At 45.4% G+C, this 24,034-nt stretch overlaps 4 protein-coding genes across 14 annotated transcripts; 3 read left to right on the forward strand and 1 right to left on the reverse strand.

The window, feature by feature from the left end:
* The first annotated feature begins 143 nt into the window (after positions 1–143).
* Positions 144–1,370, forward strand: LOC6536495. Its single transcript, XM_002097037.4, has 3 exons — positions 144–615; positions 700–1,010; positions 1,175–1,370. The coding sequence occupies exons 1-3, from the start codon at positions 322–324 to the stop codon at positions 1,290–1,292; spliced, it is 723 nt and encodes a 240-aa protein (XP_002097073.1). The 5' UTR covers positions 144–321; the 3' UTR covers positions 1,293–1,370.
* Positions 1,054–2,343, reverse strand: LOC6536496 (multiple coagulation factor deficiency protein 2 homolog). The gene is made up of 4 exons (XM_002097038.4): positions 2,096–2,343; positions 1,948–2,035; positions 1,735–1,876; positions 1,054–1,670 (listed from the first exon to the last, which is right to left on the reverse strand). Exons 1-4 carry the CDS (start codon positions 2,251–2,253, stop codon positions 1,543–1,545), a joined length of 516 nt encoding a protein of 171 aa, XP_002097074.1. The 5' UTR covers positions 2,254–2,343; the 3' UTR covers positions 1,054–1,542.
* A 114-nt stretch (positions 2,344–2,457) lies between these two features.
* LOC6536497 (UPF0691 protein C9orf116 homolog) lies at positions 2,458–3,186 on the forward strand. Its single transcript, XM_015192281.2, has 2 exons — positions 2,458–2,702; positions 2,773–3,186. Exons 1-2 carry the CDS (start codon positions 2,564–2,566, stop codon positions 2,976–2,978), a joined length of 345 nt encoding a protein of 114 aa, XP_015047767.1. The 5' UTR covers positions 2,458–2,563; the 3' UTR covers positions 2,979–3,186.
* A 932-nt stretch (positions 3,187–4,118) lies between these two features.
* On the forward strand, positions 4,119–24,022 carry LOC6536499 (titin). Of its 11 annotated transcripts, XM_039375982.2 has the most exons (11): positions 4,119–4,246; positions 6,406–6,619; positions 11,633–11,653; positions 11,774–12,153; positions 12,453–12,578; positions 12,641–12,760; positions 12,842–13,233; positions 14,065–14,265; positions 14,323–20,866; positions 20,936–21,022; positions 21,087–24,022. In XM_039375982.2, the coding sequence occupies exons 2-11, from the start codon at positions 6,616–6,618 to the stop codon at positions 22,566–22,568; spliced, it is 9,357 nt and encodes a 3,118-aa protein (XP_039231916.1). In that variant the 5' UTR covers positions 4,119–4,246; positions 6,406–6,615; the 3' UTR covers positions 22,569–24,022. The 11 variants fall into 11 exon arrangements, with proteins under 11 accessions (XP_039231916.1, XP_039231920.1, XP_039231919.1 ...); XM_039375985.2 differs by lacking the exon at positions 4,119–4,246 and having other exon boundaries at positions 6,203–6,933; XM_039375981.2 differs by lacking the exon at positions 4,119–4,246 and having other exon boundaries at positions 6,203–6,619.
* The last annotated feature ends 12 nt before the right edge of the window (positions 24,023–24,034 follow it).

Here is a 24,034-nt window from a genome sequence, read left to right on the forward strand (position 1 = left end):
CACAAATTGTTTTCCACTCGACGCACAATTTTGCGTGCGCTTACCTGCGGAATTGAGTTAGCATTGACATTAGGGAATCCTTCGGGCGGAAAAACGGCTGCGGCATTTTCCGGCTAATGACACCAGGAAAAACACTCTCGCTCCCGATCCGTTTTTCCAGTGCAACGAGGCCTGCAGCCTAATCTCCCCTCCTCCTACTCCTCGTCTACCTGCCAATCCGCAACGCTGGGCCATAAAAACGCATCACTTCCCGGGGCGAAGACTAGTCTTCATTCGCGACACTTTCGATTCAGACCGGCTGACAGTCACGCGATCTTCAAGATGCCACAACCAGGCGGAGATCACATGATCATTACTATCGCCACTCTGTTGGCTTTGATCTGGTACCTAGATCTCGCAAATGCAGCCAGCTATCAGCTGCAATCCTACGACCTGGATACGGATAATGGAGCTGTATCGAACTCCAGCGAGGAGGAGTTCAATGCAGGAGTTACCTCCCTGGAAAGACCTCTTTCTTGGCTACGGAACGCCAACAGCATGTTCGGCAGTCCCGCTGGTCATGTGGTCATCCAGGTGGCCAAGGAGCTGCTGCATCGCTCAGCCGGGAACAGTCAAGTGGGTTGAGAATATCAAGGCTACATTCCCTTAACATTGTAACTTAGTTTGGATTCTAATTTAATTTCGTTATTATCACTTAAGGTGCTAAGTCTGAATCTCACTAATCTGCTGATCATCATACTCCTGAAAGTGCTAATCTTCTCCGCCGGAATGCTGGGCGCAGGACACTGGAGTGGCCATGGTTATGGGTATGGTCGCTCCGCAGGTCGTAGTGACAACCTTGGCTTGGGCATAGCCTCGGGCGATGACTATCTAATAACCGGATTTCTGGCCGCCCAAGGAGCCGGCAGAGATGAGTGCCTCTACGCAGCATCCTGTGCCTGCCCCACATCAGCCTATGAGTACGCGAAGGCAGGACGTGCTCTAATGGGCGCCATTGAAGTTTTCCAAGGGTAAGAAGATAAATTTGTTGAAAAAGGAATTTTTCCGTGAAAGTTTCTGATAAGTGAATCCAAATTTTATTAAAAATGGTGTTAGAAACTTAACTTATACAGATGATAACTTAAGATATCGCTGGGTTCTATCAATTATTAATCGGGTTCTAACTAATCCGCAGAGTGCCGCTGGAGAAACCGCGCTACAACGACCTCATCGTCCTGATGGAGCGTGCCGCCTACGATGGCTTCCGGGGAGTGGCCTGCAACACCACCCAGACCTGCGACGGATTGCTTTAAAGATTCCAAAGCAAAATGCACTCTTATTTATGTATCTATTTAAATGTATATTAAATCATTAGGTTGTAGTACAAACGAGGTGCAGTCTAGTGCGTGGTTTGCTTCTGCTTGTGGTACAGTCTCAAATGGTTCAGCTTGGAAATCAGATTTGTTGCTACAAAATTTAACTATGCTATGACTATTATTGTGTCTACTTCGGCTGTTCGGTTTCTTTTTTGGTTGAGTACTGTCAGTCGGGATCTTGAAAGGATTAGCGCAGAATATTCCTGTCCACACTCGGCTGCTCCTTGCCACCGGTGATGGCCTTCACAAACTCTGGGTAGTGAAGCAGGCCATCGTTATTGTCGTCGGCAATCAGCAGAAACTTATCAATTGCCTCTGTAAGAAACAACATTGTTCAATTTCATTTTTCTTTTTCTAAGATCAAAGTGATATAAAATACCTATAAAGTGCTCCAGCTCATCAGTGGCATTTTGTAGGTATTCATCCCGCTCGTTGTTTTTGAAATAGTCATAGTTATGATGCATGGCAGACTGAATCATTTCGAGCCCGTCCAGTGCATTGTTATTATCATTGTCATGGGCCTACATCAGCAATGATAAGTGATAATAAAGGTAAGTGTTTCTAACTTATTAGTAGCAAGCCAACGACATACCTTAAACATGTAGAAGATTTTCTCCTCCTCACTCAAATCATCTAGATTTGCCTGTACGCCCATGTCCCTCAAATCGTCATCGATGCGACTGAAATACAGAAATATCATTGCGATTTTTAAAATATTTTCGTTACTGCCCCCCACTTACTGCTCCTCATGGGTGAGATGCTGGTCCACTCTCCGGGTTTCGCCCCTGGGATGATGTGGACCCCTCTTGACCGCCAGGGTTCCATCGAAGTTCTGGCTGAAGCTAGCAATGCAGATGATGAAGTTCAGCAGGTTCGATAGGTTGCACATCCTATACATTGTGGCGTGAAATTTGCAGGAAATTGTTGTGTGTTGAGTTCGGGTTTTGTGTATATTTTCCGAAGGGGTGAGTTGGCCAGGCCACAACTGTCACGCGAGCTGTCAAAGCGGTTGGAATCGCGCAGGCGCTGAGTTTTGACTATTTATGTGGTACTTTCCCACCCGGCCGTCTGTCAAAATTCAAACATAGCAACCTCTTTGGCACTTGTCCCGTTGGTTCAATAGCATTAGGCATTATAGGTTATTTGAGCCCCACATAAGCAGACGCCGCTTTAAACAATTACAAATTTTCAACAGTAAAAACGAGAAAATGTGCGAACAGTACTGTGACAAGTTTGAGACCTTCAATCCGGAGATCGAGTTTGCCAAGTTTCAAAAACGCAAGCCCGTCGTAAGGACTGCCCAACTCTATGAGAATTTGCACAAGCGTGAGGACATCAAGTGTCCCTGTGAGTAAAAGGTTTCTAATTTTCGCAGGCATACTGTAATTTTAAAATGTTGTATATATTTTCTGAGCAGACAGCTTCAAAGGTTATGGAGTGGAAACGGATGCCAACACAATGTACCGCACCTGCAACTCCGAGTATGGTTACTATGCACCCAATGCCTATACCATTCCGAAGCGCTTCTATCCGTTGCCCCAGAGTTTCTCCAATGAAGTCGTGCGTTTCGGCATGTATCGCAATTTCTCCCTGAACACGCATATAGATCGTACCTTCTACTAGGCAACAAAACACGATGGCCCTATATTATTTTAAACTTCATACACAATTTTACGATTTCTTATGAAATTTTAAATTTTATTTTGGCCATCAAGTACTACAACATTATTCGAAACCCTTACCTTATTAAGCAACCTTGCGCAAATCCATCAACAAATTTAAAACTGTAAAACGGCATAAAAATAAATAGCATTTCAAAAGAGTACCCGAACTTCACTTTGATTATTATGTTAATTTAAGTTCTTCAGTTTGCTTTTTGTAAAAAAAAAGAAAAAAATACAAAAATTCCCAAGCAACTCAAGTCCAATGCAATCATTAAAATTAAAAGTAAACCACCAACTGTAGCGTGCTATCTCCCTATAAAGACAACAAAATGAGGTGAGTGATATTAGCATAATGGTGATAGCTGCAATTTGGGCATATCATTATCCAGTGAAACCAAGAAGCTACTCGATGCATTGCTATGCGATATCTACGGCAGGCAAGAGCAGTTGGCCAAGCGAATGAGGCGCTGTTGCCGGAATCCTGTCCTCAAACGATCCCCCAAAAAGAAGAAAGGACAACTAGCTCAATTGGCCAGCGGCATGGTCGGTAATCGGTCCTCCCTGGAGCGTCTGGATGTGCGCAAGCTCATCGATGTGTGCGCCATCCTGAAGGTCGAGATCCTTATGCTGGGCTATCTGCTGGAGCGGGTTCTCGTGGCCAGGGATCGTCTGCAGCGGCATCAGGAGGTCCTGTGCGAGTTTGTCACAGCCGTTCTCGTCGTGGAGAGTGGTGAGTTTTGGGCTATAGATTTCTGAGCATAGAAGCCAACTTAAATAGGTTAGTGGAACTTACCAAAATAGTCATAACATAAATTTAACCAATTTCAAATATCAAGGAATTTGAAAAAATCCTTTGGCAATTTCTGTGAAAGTTGTATTCTTTCAATCATTTATTCAATGCTTCCAAAGCCTAAAGTGCCACTGTTCTTTGCAAAGTTGTATTACTTCTTGCAAACCTCTAGGCTGAAATACTTCTTAGTACTATATCGTTTTTCTGAGTGCACCAAATGTCAAAGTGTGCGTGTGGGTGGGAGGGGGCGTGCCAGTGCGCAGGCTCCCCACTGACAGCTGGGGGCTCGATTCTGGCCTGAGTCTTGGCCACTGCCGTCAGTCAAGTGCGGAACTCTCAGCTGTGTGGATCGTGAAGTGCGGAATCGGAAAAGCGGAAGCCCAAACGCTCACGGCTGAACGCTGATAAAAGCCTCGCTACCGTCACGCATCGTGCATGTATGTGTGTGTTTGTGTTTGCATTTATTGAATGAACTTTGTTGTGTCCTGTGGCCGTTTGCTGGTGTGCGTGCGTGTGTGAGAGTTGTGGGCAGGTGAAGCCCATGCGTGTATCTGTGGGTGTGTGTGTGGGTGTGCTTCGAGAGGAGGAGGCTGACTTGATGACGACACAGAGCAGCATTGAGACTGTCTGACGGGCCACACTCACACACATCGACGCACAACCACACACATGTAAAGCCCGACATTGTGTGCGTGAGGGTGAATGTGTGTGCGTGTGCACAAGCGGTTTGAAACAACAAACGTGGAAGACTGGCCTCCACAAGAATTTTTGCCTGCCTGTCTTATCTATGTTTTTATATCACCCCCGTCTCTGTCACTCCTCGGCACCCCTCTCTTTCTCTTTTTATACAAGTGTGGGCTTGTGTGTGTGTGTGTAAGTGTGTTACCCTTGATACTCGTCGACCAAAATACCAATGGTAGCTAGAAAACAAGGGCCATAAAAACAAGAGCGCGTGTAAAAGTAGCGTGCGTTTATTTATTTATTATTTAACTTATTCCAAGGTGGAAAACCGCTTTCTAACTGAATTCCAAGAAGTAGCATCAGCGTGCGTAATGGAACAACACGATGTTATCGATCGGCTGAGCCTAGGAAAATGCAATTAAGAGCTGCACTCGCCCAAAAGCATGCAATTGAAAATTTCATTAAAACCGGAGCGCCCATTTTAATGCGCTTTCCTGGTTCATTTCCCGTTGGCCGTGCAGCGTGGGATATTGGTAATATACCCAAAAACCCCCGCTTGTGTTCCCCGACTGCCACAAGAACACACTCAGACACACACACATGAGGTGATGCCTCTTTTGGCCATGACTGATATGGCCAGCTATTGTTGCTGCCATTGTTGCTGCAGTGCACGAGTGTGATTCATGTCACGCTCTCACACTCGACCAGCGAAAAGGCTTACGAACTGGTTTTTGTTTGGCAAAAAGGAAAAAATAGTTGATTGTGGATTGCATAACTACAAAGAATGCCCCACAAAAAAATAAAAGTTGAAGGCCATGCCGCTTTAATCCACGTATATCTGGGCCAAACCATTCACATCCATCATGCAGCAGTTGAGCAACTTTGATGGGTGAAAAATTGCTACATAACAGAAATGTTAGGGGAAGTTCAAAGGAACTTGGAAAGTCAATTCGTAATTAATAGCCACAGCAAAACAACCGCCGTTTGTGCCAGGCGTTCATGGCAAGCCTCTTGGCAAGCCTCTTGTTTGCTTCCTTTATTAAATCCACGTGGCTTCAAGCTCTGCTCACCTTTTTCTCTCAGAAACACGAAAACCCGCCACAACGTCATGGCCACAATCCTTAGTATTAGGCTTATTAGGCTCATTAAAAGCAGCTCGTGCAAACGAGTACATTTAAATGGCATGAAATTTTAAACACGAGTTCCGGCTCAAAGGTAATTACTTGGCTAGAACGGGGCAGCCAGGGCAAACGTAACAACGAAAGTGGGTCAAGTCAGTGGCCAGTAAGACGTGGAATCGATGAGTGCACCACTAGGCGTACAATGGCATGGCTGCAGTGCAAAAAATTAATAGTGGCTTAATAAACTCGGATAAAAAGCCTACACTAATGTGCTATTTCCATTTGATGTGCAAAGTGTAAGTCTAATGCAAACTTAAATGATTCCAAGTATGTGGACTCATACCTAAGATAGATACGAACATCATGAAGGAAACATTTTTCCGAGTGTAATATTAAGACACTGCTCAGTGTCCGCTTTATCCACACATTTTCCCCCAAGTCAGCAGTCACCTGGCCAGCTTTTGGGAACTGGGTCTGCAGTTGCTTAGTTTTCAAGGTTTTCCTTCGTTTTTTTTGCATTTCTTTTTTTTGTGCAACAACTGTGTGTGTGAGTTGAATGCTTTTTGAGCTCCTCTGTGGGGCAAAAAAATAGTTTTCAATGACATTTGAGTCACGGCGATTTGTGCCTGTGTGTGTGTCAGTCAGAGTCTTTGCCAAATTATGTAACTTCAGCATGCTACAAATACCTATGCAAATAGTAGCTCTACAATCCAATACGTATTTATAGATGTGCATGCCTAAGTGTAAGTGTCTATATGTGTATTCATGTAAATCTTGTGTAAATAATACAATAGGCCACAGCAACAACTACAGCTACTACTACTACTACAACAACAACAACAAGAACAAGTACAACGTAAAGCAAAAATGTAAAACCATAAATAGAGAATCCCCACAACAACAAAAACTACTACTACTACTACTAACTGCGGCAGCAACAACAAAGAGCCGCTGCGAGCAGTGGCAGAAATCATAGCATACCGTCAGGCGCACGTTAACTTAACATGGGTAACTATGCCAAGCCGCACCAGACCAGCTAACCACACTCATTCTCTCTGCGTTTCTCTGTACGTGTGTGTGTGTACATATACATATTCAATAATTAATTAACATACCTCTCAAGTCTTTTTAACTGTCGATCGATGTCTTTTCCTTTGTGTGTTTATTTTAGCGCGCCTCAATGCCAAACTAATCGACTTTCTATGCCTTCGATCTTTTGCTCGTTTTGATACAAAGTCTTAACTCTCGCTCTCTCTCTCTATCTCTCTTTTTACCTTATTTGTTTGACAACGTTTTAAAACGAACCAAATAACAACGACAAGGTAATTTATGCAAAAGAAGTTCACAAGTAAAGCTGCTGCATATGTCATTCAATATTCGTTGGTCGCACTTTCGCTAGGGCGGACCTCTATAGAGATGTTATAAAATGTTATATATTTCGACTATTAAATTTAAAATATTATTTACCCTATTTATAACCATATTTGGCGTAATTCAATTAACTGTTAGCGCTCTGTATTTACTATGATTATAATTAAATTGAATTCAGTTAAATTCCAATCACCAATTGATATTATGTACATAAAGATATTGTATAATGCTGTCTTAATATATACACTAGAATCCTTTATTAATGTAAATATAATATAATATTAAATTTAACTGAGGTCCGCTCTAAAACACACATACTAACACACCGCACATCCACACAGTCGCAGCCATACATACACAAAATTTGTACTCACGGTAAACGCGCACAATTCTAATTTTGGCGGCCGCTTGTAATTAACATTTGCATTTTTCGTAAGGCAAGGGCTTTTCCCTTTGCTGGCATAAATTTCCATTATTTTGCCATACAGCCGAGTTGGAGGCGTTCGACCCCATTTAACCCATTTATATTTATCCACCCCGGGCAGTGCACACATAATTTGAATTTTTCACAGCCCGTTTATGATTTTAAGCTTAGTCCCTATACAGGATAGTTGAATTTTTGCGAAAATCCCATAACACCCCTATCATGTATACATACATCTGTTGCATGTTGGCCAAGTTGTTGCTGTTGCCCTTTCTTCCGGCTTTTGCCCACACATTTCAACAATCATTTTACACTCTGCTGATTTCGCTTGTACTCGTATGTGTTTGCCGAGTTTCCTGTTTTTGGTCTTTGATTTTTTTCTCAATTCCACCAGCACCTCTCACATTTTCCCATCAAATCGTAATTACTGCGTCGCAGTTCACACTTTACACCGACGGAGCAGTTGGTTTATGACGCCCACCATCCCGTTTATGGCGATGCAAAGTGACACGAGCTGCTGTGTGGGCGGTTGAAGGATCCTGTGGAGCTTGGACATGTGCACACACGTGTGCCAATTTCGCGGGGTTTCAGAAATCCGAGCCGAAGTTGAGCGGATGATGGGGCAATCATCAGGAGATATAGAAAAATAGTCATGTAAATAACAATTCTTGTTAATTTTATTAGAAAGTTTATATATATTTTAAAAAAGCGGAAAGAATGTAGCATGTTCAAGGATAATTGAAAGGTATTCATGGGCAGGGATTCTGAAGAATAAGCTCAAAGGACTGCACCAACTTGTACATTTAAACACCATCTTGATTGGGTACAAAGTCAGTCGTTTTCTTACAAGTTTTAAAGTAAATCCAAGCAGAAGCTGGCCTGTCACAGGCAAGAGTCCCTTATCAAACTTATGTAGCTTTCAAAAGCAGATGCAAAAATTGAAAGAAGAATAAAAATTGTGCTTGCTTTTGGCAGGACACAATGTTCACTTAAGTTTTGAGAGGAGGGCTTATTGGAATTGACAGGCATTTTCAGTCCGCGTGATGCAAATTGATTGCTATCCCCTTGCACGGGCGGGCCCACGTGGCGTATGAGTAATGCTTATTTTTTTGGGAGGGTTACTCGTAAATTTAATCAAAGTTAAATAGAGGACAACTCGCGTCATGGCAGCGATAACTGCAGTGGCAGCAGAAGCAACAAAGCAACAAAAAGTGCTCCTCGGGGAGTCATTATGTAAGCTGCCATCAAAAGCAGGATTTACCCTTCGCAATTTTCCTCTATTTTCCCTTAGTTATCCCCATGATTTGCCCCGCTCCCTTTTGCATAATCGCCCGCTGAAGTGCTTTTGTCTGGGACCGCGTGATAAGGGCGATTTGCAATCACTAAGCCGATAATCATTTAGGTTAAGCATTGCAATAGTTTAATGAACCAGCGAGGATTAAATTTATCATCCAGTTGGCCATTGACTGGGGAATTCATTAGCAGCCTCACGCCCGAATTGACACTAATGTCTGCGAACGTGCCTGCGCATCCGAGTCACCCATAAAAGCCCCTGCCCAACTGCATCGCAGGTTGGGCCAGAGGAAAGTGGCCACAGACACACACTCACTGGCACTCTTTCTTCTGCCGTGGACCACCAGTTTTGGGGCCATGCAATCCCCAGGGATAAATGCGGTTTAAGTACGCAGCTTTGGCTGCTGAATGCGGGCATGGGCATTACATAAAGTGAAGTAAGTCCCTTTTGAGCTGCTCAAGGGGAAGCGGAATTTAAGGCAGGTCTTTAAGCTGCGTACTAAAAATGTTGTAGTACACAGTTATAGCCACACTGAGGTAAAATTTTAAACCTCTTCCTCTTGTCATTGTAAACAAGTAATTAACAACACTTCCTTAATTCAAGATTTACATGCTTTATTTTGATTATTTGAATTTGTACATGCTCCTTTAAAAAAGAGAATATATCTTCTTTAACTTTTTCCCTTAAGCACTTGGCCATTTTTCTTTAACTTGTAGCTGCCAAGCCCTATATTATGTGAAATATGTTTTCTATGAAAGTAATATATATTTTTATGTGACCGCCATAGCCGTAAAATATCCGCTGTTCTTTCATTTCTTATTTACCTATATAAATAGCTGACAGGACGAATATTCTTTCGGCTCATTAAACCAACTGTCATGCTTTACGTGTTTTTATGGTTGAGTACACAAAACACACACATTACAAATACACACACTCAGTACACATAAGAAAAACACAAGACGCAAGACGCCAAAGTTTAGTTTTGGTCAGGGCCAAAAACGCTCGGGCTAGAATGTGGGCTAACTATCGCAGCCTTGACAAACACTCGTAGATCCTAGATGTCCTTGGGCAGGCGCATTTAAAATAATTACACTCACTTGCACACAATAAAGAACGGCTCCTCATTGTCAGTCGCACATAAATCTTCCATTTTCCATGGAAAAATGCACTTGAAAGGAACAAAAATATATGAGCCCCCATGGCGGGCAGTCCATCCTCTGGCCATAAAGAATAAAGAATGTTTTTACGTCCGGCGCCTAATTGGTGCGAAGTTAGGGACCCCATTACATAAGAGTCGGCGCAATTAGTATTTCATTAGCCAGGGTCGGGGTCTCATACTCCATTGGATGCTGGTCCTCCGGCTAGAGAGGACCTTTGCTGCTCCTGCCAGGACTCTCTTCAATTTGCTGGGAGTAAACAAGCCAATGTTTGTTCAGCTTTAACTTTGGTTAACGGCCATTACCAACTGCCTTTTCATTATACAAATGCCTTTCTGCGAAGGAGTAAACATTTCAGCTTGAACATACTTACATACGGAATGTGTGGATTTGCATTAGCGTGTAAACAAGCGATGGAAAGGAAAAATTCCCGGCAATCATGCCGCCAGTTACAGTATAGCATGGCTAAGTAGAACTTTCTCCAATCAAATAAGATCAGATAAACACCATGTCCACAGACTGTGTTTATTCATGGTAAAAAAGGAATGATATAAAATATAAATGGTACAATATATGTATGTTGCCAAATTGATAGCTGAACTTAGAGAAGTACGACTGTAAATGTAATCAAAAATTTCAGATAGAGAATTATTTTTGCAAAAATGTTTAGTACGAGTATCCTTCTTGGGGCTCTATTTTAATAGATTCCCCGCATTCTTAGCTGTCTGCTTTCAACGCAAACAATAAGACCAATTTCCCGAGAATTTCCTTAAAACCGGAAATGTTATTTCCACACATTCCATTCCCTTTTTATTTCCCAACAGAAGCTTTGATGGAAGCCCGGGAAAAACTTTTTACGATTTTAATTTCAAATTTGGCTCACGTTCCCATTTGATAAGCTGGCAAACGCAGAGCAGATGTAAAAATAAAGCGAAAATCAAATTATCAGCGATTGCCCAAAGCTGGGGCAATATTTTCTCCAGAAAATATATCGATTTTAGGAGCGAAGCTCAAACCTAAGCCAATCTACGTACCGCCGAGTGCAATCAGAATTTATGCTGCTTAGGGCCAGCGAAAGACATCATATATTTTTTATTAACTTGACCTTTAGGTCTGAGCATGTGGGTGGCTTATGTGGAGGTCAGGGAATGCCTGTCGGCAGCTGTCTGCAGCCTAGAAGCCGATAAAGTTGAGCCACGAGGATATTGTTCGCATGTCGGGGTGTCAGCATCGCAGCGAGGATCTCGCAGGAGGGCTAACTTTGTATGCTTTACATGGAATGCCATGCCAGGACACACATGTATCGCCCACACATCCTCATGTTCGCATCCTCGCAACGCACACACATTCTTGTCAAGTGAAATAAATGTCATGGTCAATTTAACACAAAGACAGACACTCGTGTTCTTCTCTGTGGCACGCTTCTCAATGGAGTGTTTTTCGTCCTTTTGACTTGGCTTTGCTTTCATTTTTTACGCCCCGCCACTGATGATTCCTCCCAAGGATGTGCCACAAATCGTCACAAATCCGTGCCACAACTGCATGCCGCATCCTAGTCGCTCGCAAAAGTTGGTTCGCTCATCGACATTCTCGCCACCATTCGGATCAGAGCACTTGATTGATTAAGTGTCTATATGCTATATAAATACTTAAATATAAATATATTTTGTATTCTTTCTTCTTCTCTCCTTTGCGCGCTCTTAAAACGTATATTTGGTGCCAACAACCAACTCTGTATTTTAATATTACGAAATATCTCTATAAATGTAAAGTTTGCATACTGCACGGATATTGTAAGTGCTAAGGATCCAGCCGCCAAGAGCCCAGAATCCTATTTTGAATAGACAACCATATCCTTTTCCCGTCCGCCGCACCAAAGTATGCTATATACGATTTTTGCTTAACTTTTGCAGACGATGCACAGCCTAAAATGCGTTTTAGCCTCTCACCACCGCCGCAGAAAGCCATTACCAGCGCCCGCCTAACCTCGCCCACTAAAAACAGCCTCAGCAGCAGCAGCACCTCCACCAACACCACCAGGAGCACCACCCTCACCACCCCCGGCAGCAACAATAGAAGCCCCAGCAGCACCAAAACCACCATGCTGACCCGCAATGGCGGAGGCCACGGGACCAGCCCCACCGCCTCCGGATCCGGCCACGCCCCATCCGCCTCAGCCTCAGCCTCCGCCGCTGCCGACGATGAAGCCACCTCGGATTACAACCAGTGGCTGCATGCCATGAAACTGGTGGCCCGCCTGCCCGGAGGCACTCCACCCGAGTTCCGACGCAAGGTAAAATTTCATCTAGTTGGTTTCTCTTATTTGGGCAGCATAAGGTCACAGGATATGGGGGATATTTATTATTAATCACTACATTTCTTATAAACTACATATAAAAAATGGGTTAATCAAACATAGAGCCTTTGAAAAAGGTTTTCCAATTTACTCAGCTTAGGTTACTAGTTTTGAAAATCAATGTACTATATATCCTATTGATTTTAAACGGGCATCAAGGGATAGTTTACGCTCAAGTAATATTTATATTTAATTTTAAAAACATATCGCATTTTTCGTTTGATTATTCTTTACAGTTGTGGCTCTCGCTGGCGGACAAGTACCTCAAGTCGAAGAACGTGGACTGGGCTCAGCAGCGGGAGAAGTGCTTCTGCGAGGAGTGGCGCGAGGATGACGAGGAGCTGGGCATACAAATCGTCAAGGTGAGTTCCAGTCACGGACAGGTGGTCCTTCAGGGAATCATTAATGTCTCGTCTCCGTTTAGGATCTGCATCGCACTGGCTCGAATCTGTGCACCGGTCCCGCGGGCTCCATAAACCAGGCCAAGCTGAAGCGCATCCTTCTGGGCTATGCGCGTTACAACCCCGAGGTGGGCTATTGCCAGGTGAGTGCTCCTTGAAGGATCTTTGTCCGCTGTGTGTGCACTTCACAAATATAAAACAAAACCACCGTGCTTCTGGCACAGGGCTTCAACATGCTGGGCGCCCTCATACTGCAAGTGATGGACAAGGAGGAGGAGGAGTCCATGAAGGTCATGATCTACCTGGTGGAGGGCGTTCTGCCCACGGGCTACTTCTACGGCTCGATGGGCGGCCTGCAGGCGGATATGGGCGTCTTCCGGGAGCTGATGCAGACGCGACTGCCACGACTGGCGAAGCACCTGCAACGCCTCCAGGGACCCGTGGAGAATGCCTTCGAACCGCCGCTAACCAACGTCTTCACCATGCAGTGGTTCCTCACCATGTTCTGCACCTGCCTGCCCATGTCCTGTGTGCTGCGCGTCTGGGACCTGGTGCTCATCGAGGGCAGTGATGTCCTGCTTCGCACCGCCCTCGTCCTTTGGAGTCTGCTTGAAGAGTGAGTTCTTAAATGCCATCAGCCCAGCTGGCAGTTATTTTCAGTTTTAATTAATATTAGGATATGAATACCCAACATTTCCTTAGACACTAAATCTTATTACTTTCCCAATTTTAAAGAACTGAGTTAAAAACCCATCTGGAATGCATTAAGAGAAATAGCAAGGTTTCTCCAATGTAATTGAGTGCAAAACTACGTTTATATCAGTGTGCCACCCAGTCTGCATAGAATGTTTTGGTTGGGTTGGTTTTTAGTGGGTGGTTGGCCAAACAATCGCCGCAGTGCAAAGCAAGAATTTGTGTCAAGGTTGCTGGAATTTTGGCATGAGTTTTTCTTGGTTGCCAAATGCAATTTAGCAATTCCGCTCGGTCTTTACCCACCAGGAATTTCATGTTCAGACGTTGTGGAACTTTTTATGGTTTTGTGGGAAACAAGTTTCTGGCTTTTTTTAGCCAAGTTATACCGAAAATACCAATCGCAAATATTGAAATTTTGCCGAAAATCGATTTTCTGTTTTTTTGCGAATATTATTATCAGTATTTTGAACACAGCGTTCGAAATAGGGGTCCAAATATGGAATGTCATACCTCATAGCTCGTAATTAAATTCCCAATACCCTGTGTTCAAAAATGAAGATTCTATTTTTTTCACATTTTTTACACAACATTGAACTATGCTAAATGTAAGCTAGAAAGGGGTTTCACGGGAGGAGGCCAAGGTCATGAGTTGAATTGGAAAATTGAAAGAATAAGCTCTTGAATAGGTTTTGTTTGAAGTTTAGGTGATAGCTCAAATTAACATCATTCTTATTCATTTCGTTTTACATTTCAGACGTGTCATCAGTGTTCGATCTGCTGATGAGTTCTATGGCAAGATGGGATCCTATTCCAGTGAACTCCTCAATGGCCACCTTGTGGACTCAAATGGTCTCATTGAGCGTGTGGTGAAGCTAGGACCCATTGCGGATTTGCGACAACTGCGGGATAAGCACCTTTACAACATTGCCCCACTGCGTCACAAACAGGGATTGCAGTGAGTATCACAAAATATAAATTAATCCACAAATATAATAGCTTTCATATTATGTAGGCTCTACTACGACGAGGAGGACACCCATTCGGATGAGGAGCGCTTGGCGGTGGCAACTGTATTCGGCTTGAATTGGGGCAGACGTGGATCTGTGGGTCCAGCGGCGGCGGGAAAGCAGCAGGTGGAGCAGAAGGATCGCCTGGCTTTGGATATATCCCTGCTGAAGAAGCAGTACGATAGGCTGCGCGAGCGCCAGAAACAAGCGCATGTCATCCTGACCACCGCCTGTTCCACGGCAGCCCGTCAAGGATCGGGTCCAGCGAGCAGCTCCCAGTCGTCGGTTCCGGTGAACCAGTTACTTCTCGGTCGCCCTGCCATTGTGACCAACAAGGGAAAGCGCGTTGGAGCGCCATTAGGCGCCATTCCACCTGCTCGAAAGCCCTCCCTTCCCGCTGTCCTCCACACCAAGCCAACTGCAGAGAAACAGCTGCGAAGGGGAGAGACTCTGCTCTGGAGGGACACCGATCCGAGCCGAAGACGTCGAGATAGTCTCACCTGGAAGGAGATCAAAGCAGATCGAGCTGCCATGATGCGAGAGGGAGCTGATGTGAGCTCCGTGAGAACGCAGAAGCTTCGCACGCGATTCGGAAAGAGCGACAGCTCCTCCTACAGCGAGGACAGTGATGGAGAGCAGGAGACTGGGGCAGGAGGTGGTGGAGGTTCCAGCACGGACACCAGCCTCTGTGATGACGATGACCCAAAGTCCACGGAGAAGAGTCCCAAGCAGAAGGCCAAGCTAGCACGCAAGCTCAAGGAGCAGAAGCAACTGGCCGGATCCAGGGACACGAGTTTGGAGCGACAGAGACCCAAGTCTTGGGCTCCAAGCAGCCATGAGATTCCCTTCATGCTAATGGGCACGGATAGTGGTGACGAGAAGGAGGAGAAGGCGACGAAAGAGGAGGCGGATACTCTAGATCAAGCGGAGGATAGTGCCACGGAGAGCGGTCATTTCGAGTTTGACAGGGAACTGCATTTGGTCAGCTCCAAAATAGAGCCACTGAAACTTCCTTACGATTCCGAATTCCCAGACATGCCTTCCGTTAGTCCCATACCGACGCCTCGAGAAAAGAGTGAAGCTGAAGAGGATATGCTGGATGAGCGAAAGGCCTTCGATGTGAGCGATGATGGGGTGACAAATCAGTATTTCGAGAGGGTTAACAGCGTGGAGCGGCCCAATCGTCTGGAATTGTCCTACTCGCTCAACGAGGAAGAGACGGATACTAATGCCATTTACCTAGAGGAGAGGGAAAAGGTTGAGGGGCATAGTGGTGATAGGGAATATAATTCCCTACCCCGTTTCTATCCAAGCGAGGACGATGATGGCGTACAGGGTGATGGCAAGGTGCCACAGATTCGGGACGACAACATTCCAGGCGAGAACAAGGACGACTACAAAGAGCTCCTGAGCATGACGATAGAGGAAAATACTGGGTACAAGCCACCACCTCCCACAGCCAGCACATTGAGTAATGCCAGCCGAAAGAGAAGAGATCCTCGCCGTAAAACCCTGACTCGCTCATCGACCATTGAAATCGAGGAACGCTATCAGGCTCTGGAGCGCAGGATCAGCCAGGATCATCCAAGTGGAGATCGGCAATCCAAGTACATTCCCAGCACAGCAGCTCTAGAGGAGCGGTTCAACACCCTTGAAAAGCAACTGAGTGCCGAAAAGCAACGCAAGGAGCAGACCGATATGGAGGCTGACTATCCAATTAAATCCGAGCGAATTCCCTCCACCGCCGACCTGGAATCACGCTTCAATTCCTTAACAAAGCAAATGAGTTCCAGCGAATCTAGTTCCAAAACTCCCATCGATCTCAAGGACGAGGAGCCCAGTGGGAGCAGCTCCAAGAAACAGAAGGATAGCGAAAAAACCAGCAAGCTGCACCAAGCCGAGGAACCTGAATCGAATACAAAGGAAACTAACCAAGAAACAGAAACCAGCGATAGCAAAGAAACTGAAAGTGCTGAAAAGAAAGCGGAGCAGCCACGCCTCAAGAAACTTCCATCGACTGCAGAGCTGGAAGATCGTTTTAATGCCTTAGAGCGCAAAATGAGTGTCCAGAAGAGCAGCCCATCCAAGAACAAGAAAGAGCCACCCGATGAAGGAGAATCGAAGTCTACAAAGGAGCCAGAGGAACTAGATGAGCCCGGAAGGGAAATTGACAAGTCGTCGGACTCTCAAACACCTATTGCTACAAAAGATCCCAAAGACAGTGATCAGAAAAAACCTGAAACTAAGGAGACAACTACATCACCAAGTAAAACCCAAGACCAGAAAGTCAAGGATAAGTCCCCAAAAAGTGAAGAGAGTGTTGAAAAACAAACCTCTGAGTCAAAAGATGATTCACAAGAATTGGAAACTTCAACAACTAAAAAGGTGGAATCCAATCGAAAGCTTAGCTTAGAAAAAGGTAATAACATAGTAAACGAAAAAAGGGAAGAATCTCCTAAGAAAGCCGATAAAGAAACTGCTGAAACCAAAAACGAAAATGTTGAAAATGAATCGTTAAAAAAAAGTGATTCTCAAAAGAAAGAAGCCACTAAGACTTCGGTTCCTCAAACTGATTCTGATTTGAAACGTGCTTCTAAAGAAAACTCAACTACTAAAGATGTGGAACTAGAAAAGACTCCTCGAAAATCTCCACCCTCCACAGAGGAATTAGAAAAACGTTTTAATGCCTTGGAAAAGCAGATGAGTACCACCAACCTAGAAACGACTAAAGAACCTGATCAAACTAAATCAGCAACCAAAACTCAGTCTTCGAGTGCTGAAGAAAAGACTCAGAAATCCATGAAATCTTTTGACGACAAGATTAAAGAAGTTAATGTGGCTATCGAAAAAGAGCAGAAGAGAGTTGAGGAGGAAGATCAAGCTGAAAAGAAGCGCAAAAACGTTGAAGAAGGTGGAAAAGTGGTCAACAACAAATTGGAAACCCCAAAAGCCAAAGAAGAAGATTCTCAGCAACCAGAAGAGAGTCAGCAAAAGGGTAAGAATCAGCGAAGAGCTTCTGAGCCACCGTCGACGGAGGATCTCGAAAAGCGTTATGAAACCTTGAAGCGTCGCATGAGTAGCAAGAATCAGTTCAACGAAACCGTGGACGAAGCTCTCGAGCGGATCCAGCAGGAGGTAATCTCCGAGTCGGTGGAGGAAAAGAAGCCACCACCATCGACGGAGGATCTGGAGAGTCGCTTTGAAGCACTGCAGGGGGATAAGAAAAACGTGGAATCCAAAACGGTCGAAACCAAGCACGTCGATGTGGCCATTGAGGCGCATATTCCATCGCCACCTCCGCCGCCACCACCACCAAAGGAACGTCCTGTCCTGGCCGAACCGGTTCTCCACCAGCAACAGGCTCTGATCGAGGAGCTGCAGAGCAAGATGCGCGGCCAATCACCCGGCGAGGAGAACCTGAAGCCCAGCGAGATAAATCCGCAGAGGAGGCAGCGAAAGCTACTGCAACGACCCACGCCCATGGGCGATGAGACCTCGGAAGCACCTGCAAACACGGCTTACTACAGAGCGGCAAACCACGAACAATGGCAGCAGCGCATGGTGCGTCGGTTCTCTGATTTACCCTCTCGGGCCGATCTGGAGAACCGATTGCAGTTCCTGGAGAGGCAACTCTACAAGAAGTTCTACAAGCAGCGCTGTGCAAGTGATTCCGAAGTTGCATCGAGGGTCAAACTTCCGCCCGAGGACCAACCGAGCACCTCTCGGCAGGCCAAGGAACTGGAAGCCGAAGGACAGCTGGAGCAGCGTGTCCTCGCATTGGAGAAGCAGCTGAGCGAGAACAGTCTCAAGTTGCTGGAAGCGATGAGGGAGCGCCAAAGGTCAGCAGATGACAGTGGCTCCCCCAGGCGACTGAGCACGGAGACAATCGACGCCACCGGCAAGGAGCTCGTTAGATACACCCAGAACATTGGTGAGCTGGAGGAAGTCGACGCCCACAAGCCCATCAACATAAGCATCAACATTAAGATGATGGTCAACAAAGACAGTGAGTCCAAGCAGCCCAAGGCTGACTCCAAGCCCACAACAGAAGATCTGACGCGTCGCCTGGAGCAATTGGAGCAGCAACTGTTGGAGGAACGGGCCAAGAATGGCTCGATCCCACCAGAAAATGAAGTGCTTGAGGAGAGGCCAGAAAAGCTCGAGGAAAAGGATTCCTGCAAAAAGCAGGAGAAGAACTGCCACAATCAGCATGTCAAAGGTGATGAGGTCGAGAAAGCAGAAGTGCCCATTGAGAGAAAAATTGAACCTGCCGCGGCTAAGGAGACCAAAACCCTTGAAAATGAAGAGAAAGCTCAAGCTCGAGCAAAAGATGTGGATACTCAAAAATCTGTTAATGGCCAGAATGCAGTGGATGATAAAAAATCTGTTAGTGATCAAAATGCAGTGGATGATAAAAAATTTGTTAGTGATCAAAATGCAGTGGATGATAAAAAATCTGTTAATGATGAGAATGTAGTGGTTGACAAAAAAGCAGAAAGTTTGGATAAAAAAGAATCTCCTGCTAAGGGAAAATCAGTTGACATTAAACAGAAGTCAGAGGCCACCAAAGCTGAAGTCGCTAAAGAAACGTCCACCCAAGGGAAACCTTCCGAAACTAAGTTGGAAAAACCCATAACTAAAGACCCCGTTCCTAAGGAAGCTTCAACTAAAGAGGCTTCCCCCAAAAAGGAGAATCTTAAAAGTGAGGAACCCAAATCCAAAGAAAAGGAAGCGACAAAAACTGAAACAAATAAATCAAAGGAAACCTCAGTTCCGGTCTCCACCAAAGAAAGCAAAGTATCGAGCAAGCAACTGCCAGAAAAAAAAGAAACAATCAAAGACTCTGCTTCCAAAGAACTGCCCGAAAAAATGGTAATCAATTCCACAGATGTAGGACCCATGGATCCCAACGGCAAAACAGTGGTACTGTTAATGGACAACGAACACAGAGCTTCGAAAGTGCGCAGATTGACCAGGGCCAACACGGAGGAACTGGAGGATCTCTTTCAGGCCTTGGAGAAACAGCTCAATGATCGAAATCTTGTCAAATCCGAAGACGGTCGACTGATACGAGTAGATCCCAAGCCAAGCGCTGAGCAAGAGGAGCAGACTCAGGCTATCTCTGATCTCACCAAGGAAATCGAGGATTTTACCAGCGCCAAACCTGAGGAGGAGAATCCGAAGGAGGCGACAAAAGAGGACAAGTCGGAGCCCGAAGAGCCGGAGGACTTCGACTGGGGACCCAACACTGTGAAACACCACTTGAAACGCAAAACAGTCTACCTGCCGTCCACCAAAGAGCTGGAGTCTCGCTTCCGCTCCTTGGAACGCCAGATAAAACTGCTCGAGGATGTGGAAAAGATCGATGTGGAGCAGCGATTGAATGAAATCGAGCGTAAAATTAAACTGCAGTACTCGCTATCCCACGAAAAGGATTTGAACAAGTACTTGGAACTGTGTGAGGGTAAGGGACTGGATGACGATGAACCATTGCCTGTAGAAACTCCAACGAAGGCGAAGGAAACTACCGCAACTAGAGATCGTTCACGTAGTCCTGGGCGCAAAGCGGTGGCTACCAAATCTCCATATACTTCGCCATCGCGAAAGCCCACCATTAAAACTCCACATACTTCTCCCACCCGGAAGCCAATCATCAAATCTCCCTATACATCTCCTTCCCGAAAGTCTGCCAAATCCCCGTATACGTCGCCTTCCAGGAATCGACAGAGATCACCTTCTCCAACTCGATCGCCGGAAAGGAAGCCGAAGCGAAGTCCGTACACTTCACCAGCCCGTCGCAAGCCGCATCCTAACGATCTGCCCATTTCAGATGATTTGGAGTACAAGTATCGAGTACTGGATTTGGTTAGATCCAAATCCAAGGAGAACTTGGCCAAGCGAATGAACGATCCCAACAGAAAACCGGCCATTCATCCCCTGGAAATGATTCTTAGTCCCAGTCCGGATACAGATGCGATACCAACAACCGGAGAACTAGAGCACAGAATACGTGTCCTGGATGAGAAGCTCAAGTCGCCAGCCAAAACTCGATCAAAATCGCGCTCTCGATCGCCAACCATCGAAGACATTAAACGTCAGAAGATGAGAGATGAGCAAAAGCCCAGGACTCCGGTTCACAATCTAGAGAGGATTGTCAGTTCGCCTGGGCGACCAGAACCACCCACTGCCGAAGAGCTCGAGGAGCGCATACGCATCCTGGAGCAGGAGCATAAGTTTGACTTTAAGACCCAGAAGGACTACAAGGCATTCAATCAAAAGCTCAAGGACGTCATCTCACCTTCGCTCTCCTTCGACGAATTCCGGGCAGCCAAGTCACGTGAGCAAAGTCCCCGCCGCCATGGCCCCACTACGCCCAAGTCTGCTCTGCGTCGCGATGATTTCGATGAGGGCTACTGTGGCGGTGCCCACATAACCACCCACTACCGCCCCACCAGCCCCAAGGTCATTCGGTTCCGGGACGAGGACGAGGATGAGGACCAGTTTGAGGAAGCACCCAGACCGAAGTCGCGTCAGACCAGTGAACGAATGGTGGGCAGCACTCATGACGTTTTGGATTGTTTGGAGGAGAATACTAAAATCCTTCAACGTATTCTTAAGAAGACTCTTGCAGATCAACCATCGGCCACTCGCAGCTACGCCAGCAGCTCGGAGGGTCTGGATGCCCTGGGTAGTCGTCTAATGAGGGTAAATGTGGCTCATTTCAACACATATAATATATCACAATAAACTATTTAACCATATCTTTTAGGAGACCTCTCCGATTACCCGAACCGGAACCCATACGGGCGTACCACTGCGAACGGGGGAGAACATCAACGACCGCCTGAGTTCGATCAAGAACTCCATCAAATCGATCGACACGCTGTGCGAGGAGAAGCCGTATCAGAAGGAGAAGTGCCAGCGGTACATCGACTCACTCTTCACGGACTCACTGCACTTTGCCAGCAAGAAGAGCTCCCTAGAGGATCTCAGTCTCAGCCGGAGCCTAAGTCGCAGCGAGAGCCGGGGTAGGAGCATTCACCGAACTGGAGACTATGCACCTTCGATAAGGGTGACCTCCGAACACCGATCTTTGGGCTCAGCGGATTCGCGAAGGAGTCCGTTGGGCAACCGGGACACGAGTCCCGTGCACCACAGATCGCATAGGGATGTCAGCCGGGAGCTGTCCCCGCGACGGAGACGCTTGGAGGAGGAGGATGAGGAGCGTAAGGATCGGGAGAGCAGTAGGGTAAGACGTGATAACTTGTTGCCAAATTATTTTGCTGATAATCGTAGCGAACTAAGTAGCGGGAGTAGTTTAACCGGGTTTAACCACAAAGTAGATAGACAACTAGAAGAGACGTGCGCCAAGTATGCGGACGATCGACGCTCGGCCTGTCGCACACCGTTGAGCCACCCGTACGAGTCCCGCACCACAGCCACACGCCACAGCCACACAGATCCAGTCCAGATCCCAGCCAACCCAGCAGGATCCGCCACTGCAACAGATAGTTTCCCCCGGCCAGTGTCGCCATATCGCCAGCCGTACGATCCCTACCATCGGTCCCCTGGTGGTGCCGGTGGCACACCCCTCTATCAGCCCGGCAAGCTGGAGATCCGCCACACCACCGTCACCTCGACCTTCTACGATCGGTTCCTCACTGAGAAGCAGATCGAGCGGCAGACCCACTCCCGGCCGCCCAGTCGTTCTCCAGTGGTCTCACCCTCGGTGCCAGCCAAGAGCTACGTGGATTTGAGCAGCACCACCTCAGCCACATCCAGCACCACCGCCTCCTCATTCATGTCCAGCAGCTATGCGGGCCCCTCCTTTTCGCTGCCCTCGGCCAGCAACTATTCCAATTTAAATCCGGGTTCGGGTTCGGGTTCAGTTTCAGGTTCGGGCATCTCCGCCATTTCACCGCGCGCCAGTTGCTCGGATCTCCGCTCCACTAGCAGTGGCCCTACATCCACCAGTACCACCTCCGCAACCACCTCATCCTATGTACCCTACAACTTCACCAGCTCTTTCACATCTCGCTTGAGCGATCCCATTACCACTTCCACTGCGAGTGCAGTGAGCACTAGTTCCCTTACCCATTCCACGGGCGTCTACAATCCCATGATGTCCTTCACGCTGAGGGAACCACTGGCCAGCAGTTCCCTGGGTGGTGCAAGTGCCTCTACATTGCTACCGTTTCAGTTTAACAGAACCTTCACCTCCAACTTCGACAAGGAACAGAACAAACAATAGAGGGATGCACATCAATCGTTAACCAAAGGTTGTCCATACACATTATAAAGCCCCCGCTGTGGATTCAAAACATTGATATATTCCAAGAAATCAAGCTCAAAACTTTAGCACTGAGAGAAAAATCTGTCTAAAAACATTTCAATTATTCTTGCAAAGTTCTTTAATGCAAATTTTTTGGATTTGTTGTGCTTCCAAAGATATCAAATAATCTACAATATTCTTAAAGTTAAAAGGTTGCCACTTTCTCAACTATTCTTGTACCGAGTTTGCTAATTTTAGTTAGGTTTTTATCTCAGTCAGCCTAACTTTCGCTAAGCAATATAAATATAGTAACTATAAATAACAATTAAATACCTAAACACACATATATCTACAAATATATACATACCTTGCAAATCGGATATTTATTCTTCAAGCAACTCTTGCACCAAACCATTTTGGCTTCTTGCAACTTACCTCATCTACATTGACAGCACCAGCAACTCAACTATTCATAACTTAGCAAAGATTTTTATACAATATATATATCTACGTATATACAAAGATGCAAAATATAGCCATCGAAACTGTAACCAATTGCGAAGAGGAGGGCAAGATGTTAATCCAACTTTTTTCAGCGTTAACCAAAAGTTTAGCTCTAATTCCTTTAACAACTTTGGCTTTAGAACACTCAATTAAACTTAAACTTTTCCTTAAAATGATCTAATCAATTTACATGGTTTACACTAGCCAACAATTACCCAAGAAACCAATATACACACACACACACACACTTTGAAACGGTTTAAAACTGAAGGTGCATTTTTGGGCCGAGTTAGTCGAGGATGCTAAACCTAATGAATATTCAATTACGTTAACTGACTGACACAAGCCGTTAAATTAGTTTACCAACATTGTTAAATACACACGCAGCCATATATGTACCTATACCAATTGAACGATATATATTGATTGTATTTAATTACATACACATACCGATTGCAGTTGTTGAATTTCAATTATGCAAAAGACACGATAACGACTATGAATAATAAGCAAGAAAAGGCAAACCCGAATGCAAACGGATATAGAAACCATTATGACTCGCGGCTAAGGAGCCGAAAGTTAATCAAAACGATTAGAAAAATTTTATGACAAGTATTTCGATTCGAAATCGCCAAGATTCCAGGATACGGATACTACCAAATGCAATTGTTACGTAGGCAAAATGACGATAACGGCTTCAGTTTATATAAGCATAAATTAAATATTAATTATTGTTTTCTTGTATTTTGTTCCCCAATTTTGTTGTAATGCTTTTCTTGTTATTAAGACACGTTTGTAAGCCATTTATGTTATTGTTTGAAAACAAACACAATCTAATTAATTGGTATACAAAAAAAAGTAGTAAGAATATTTTTATTACAAATTGTTGAAGAGTTTTAAGTTTTGAAATAAAATGAAAATATTTAAAATCGCATTCGACT

This window comes from Drosophila yakuba, chromosome 3R (genome assembly GCF_016746365.2).
Source record: "Drosophila yakuba strain Tai18E2 chromosome 3R, Prin_Dyak_Tai18E2_2.1, whole genome shotgun sequence".
Taxonomy (NCBI): domain Eukaryota; kingdom Metazoa; phylum Arthropoda; class Insecta; order Diptera; family Drosophilidae; genus Drosophila; species Drosophila yakuba.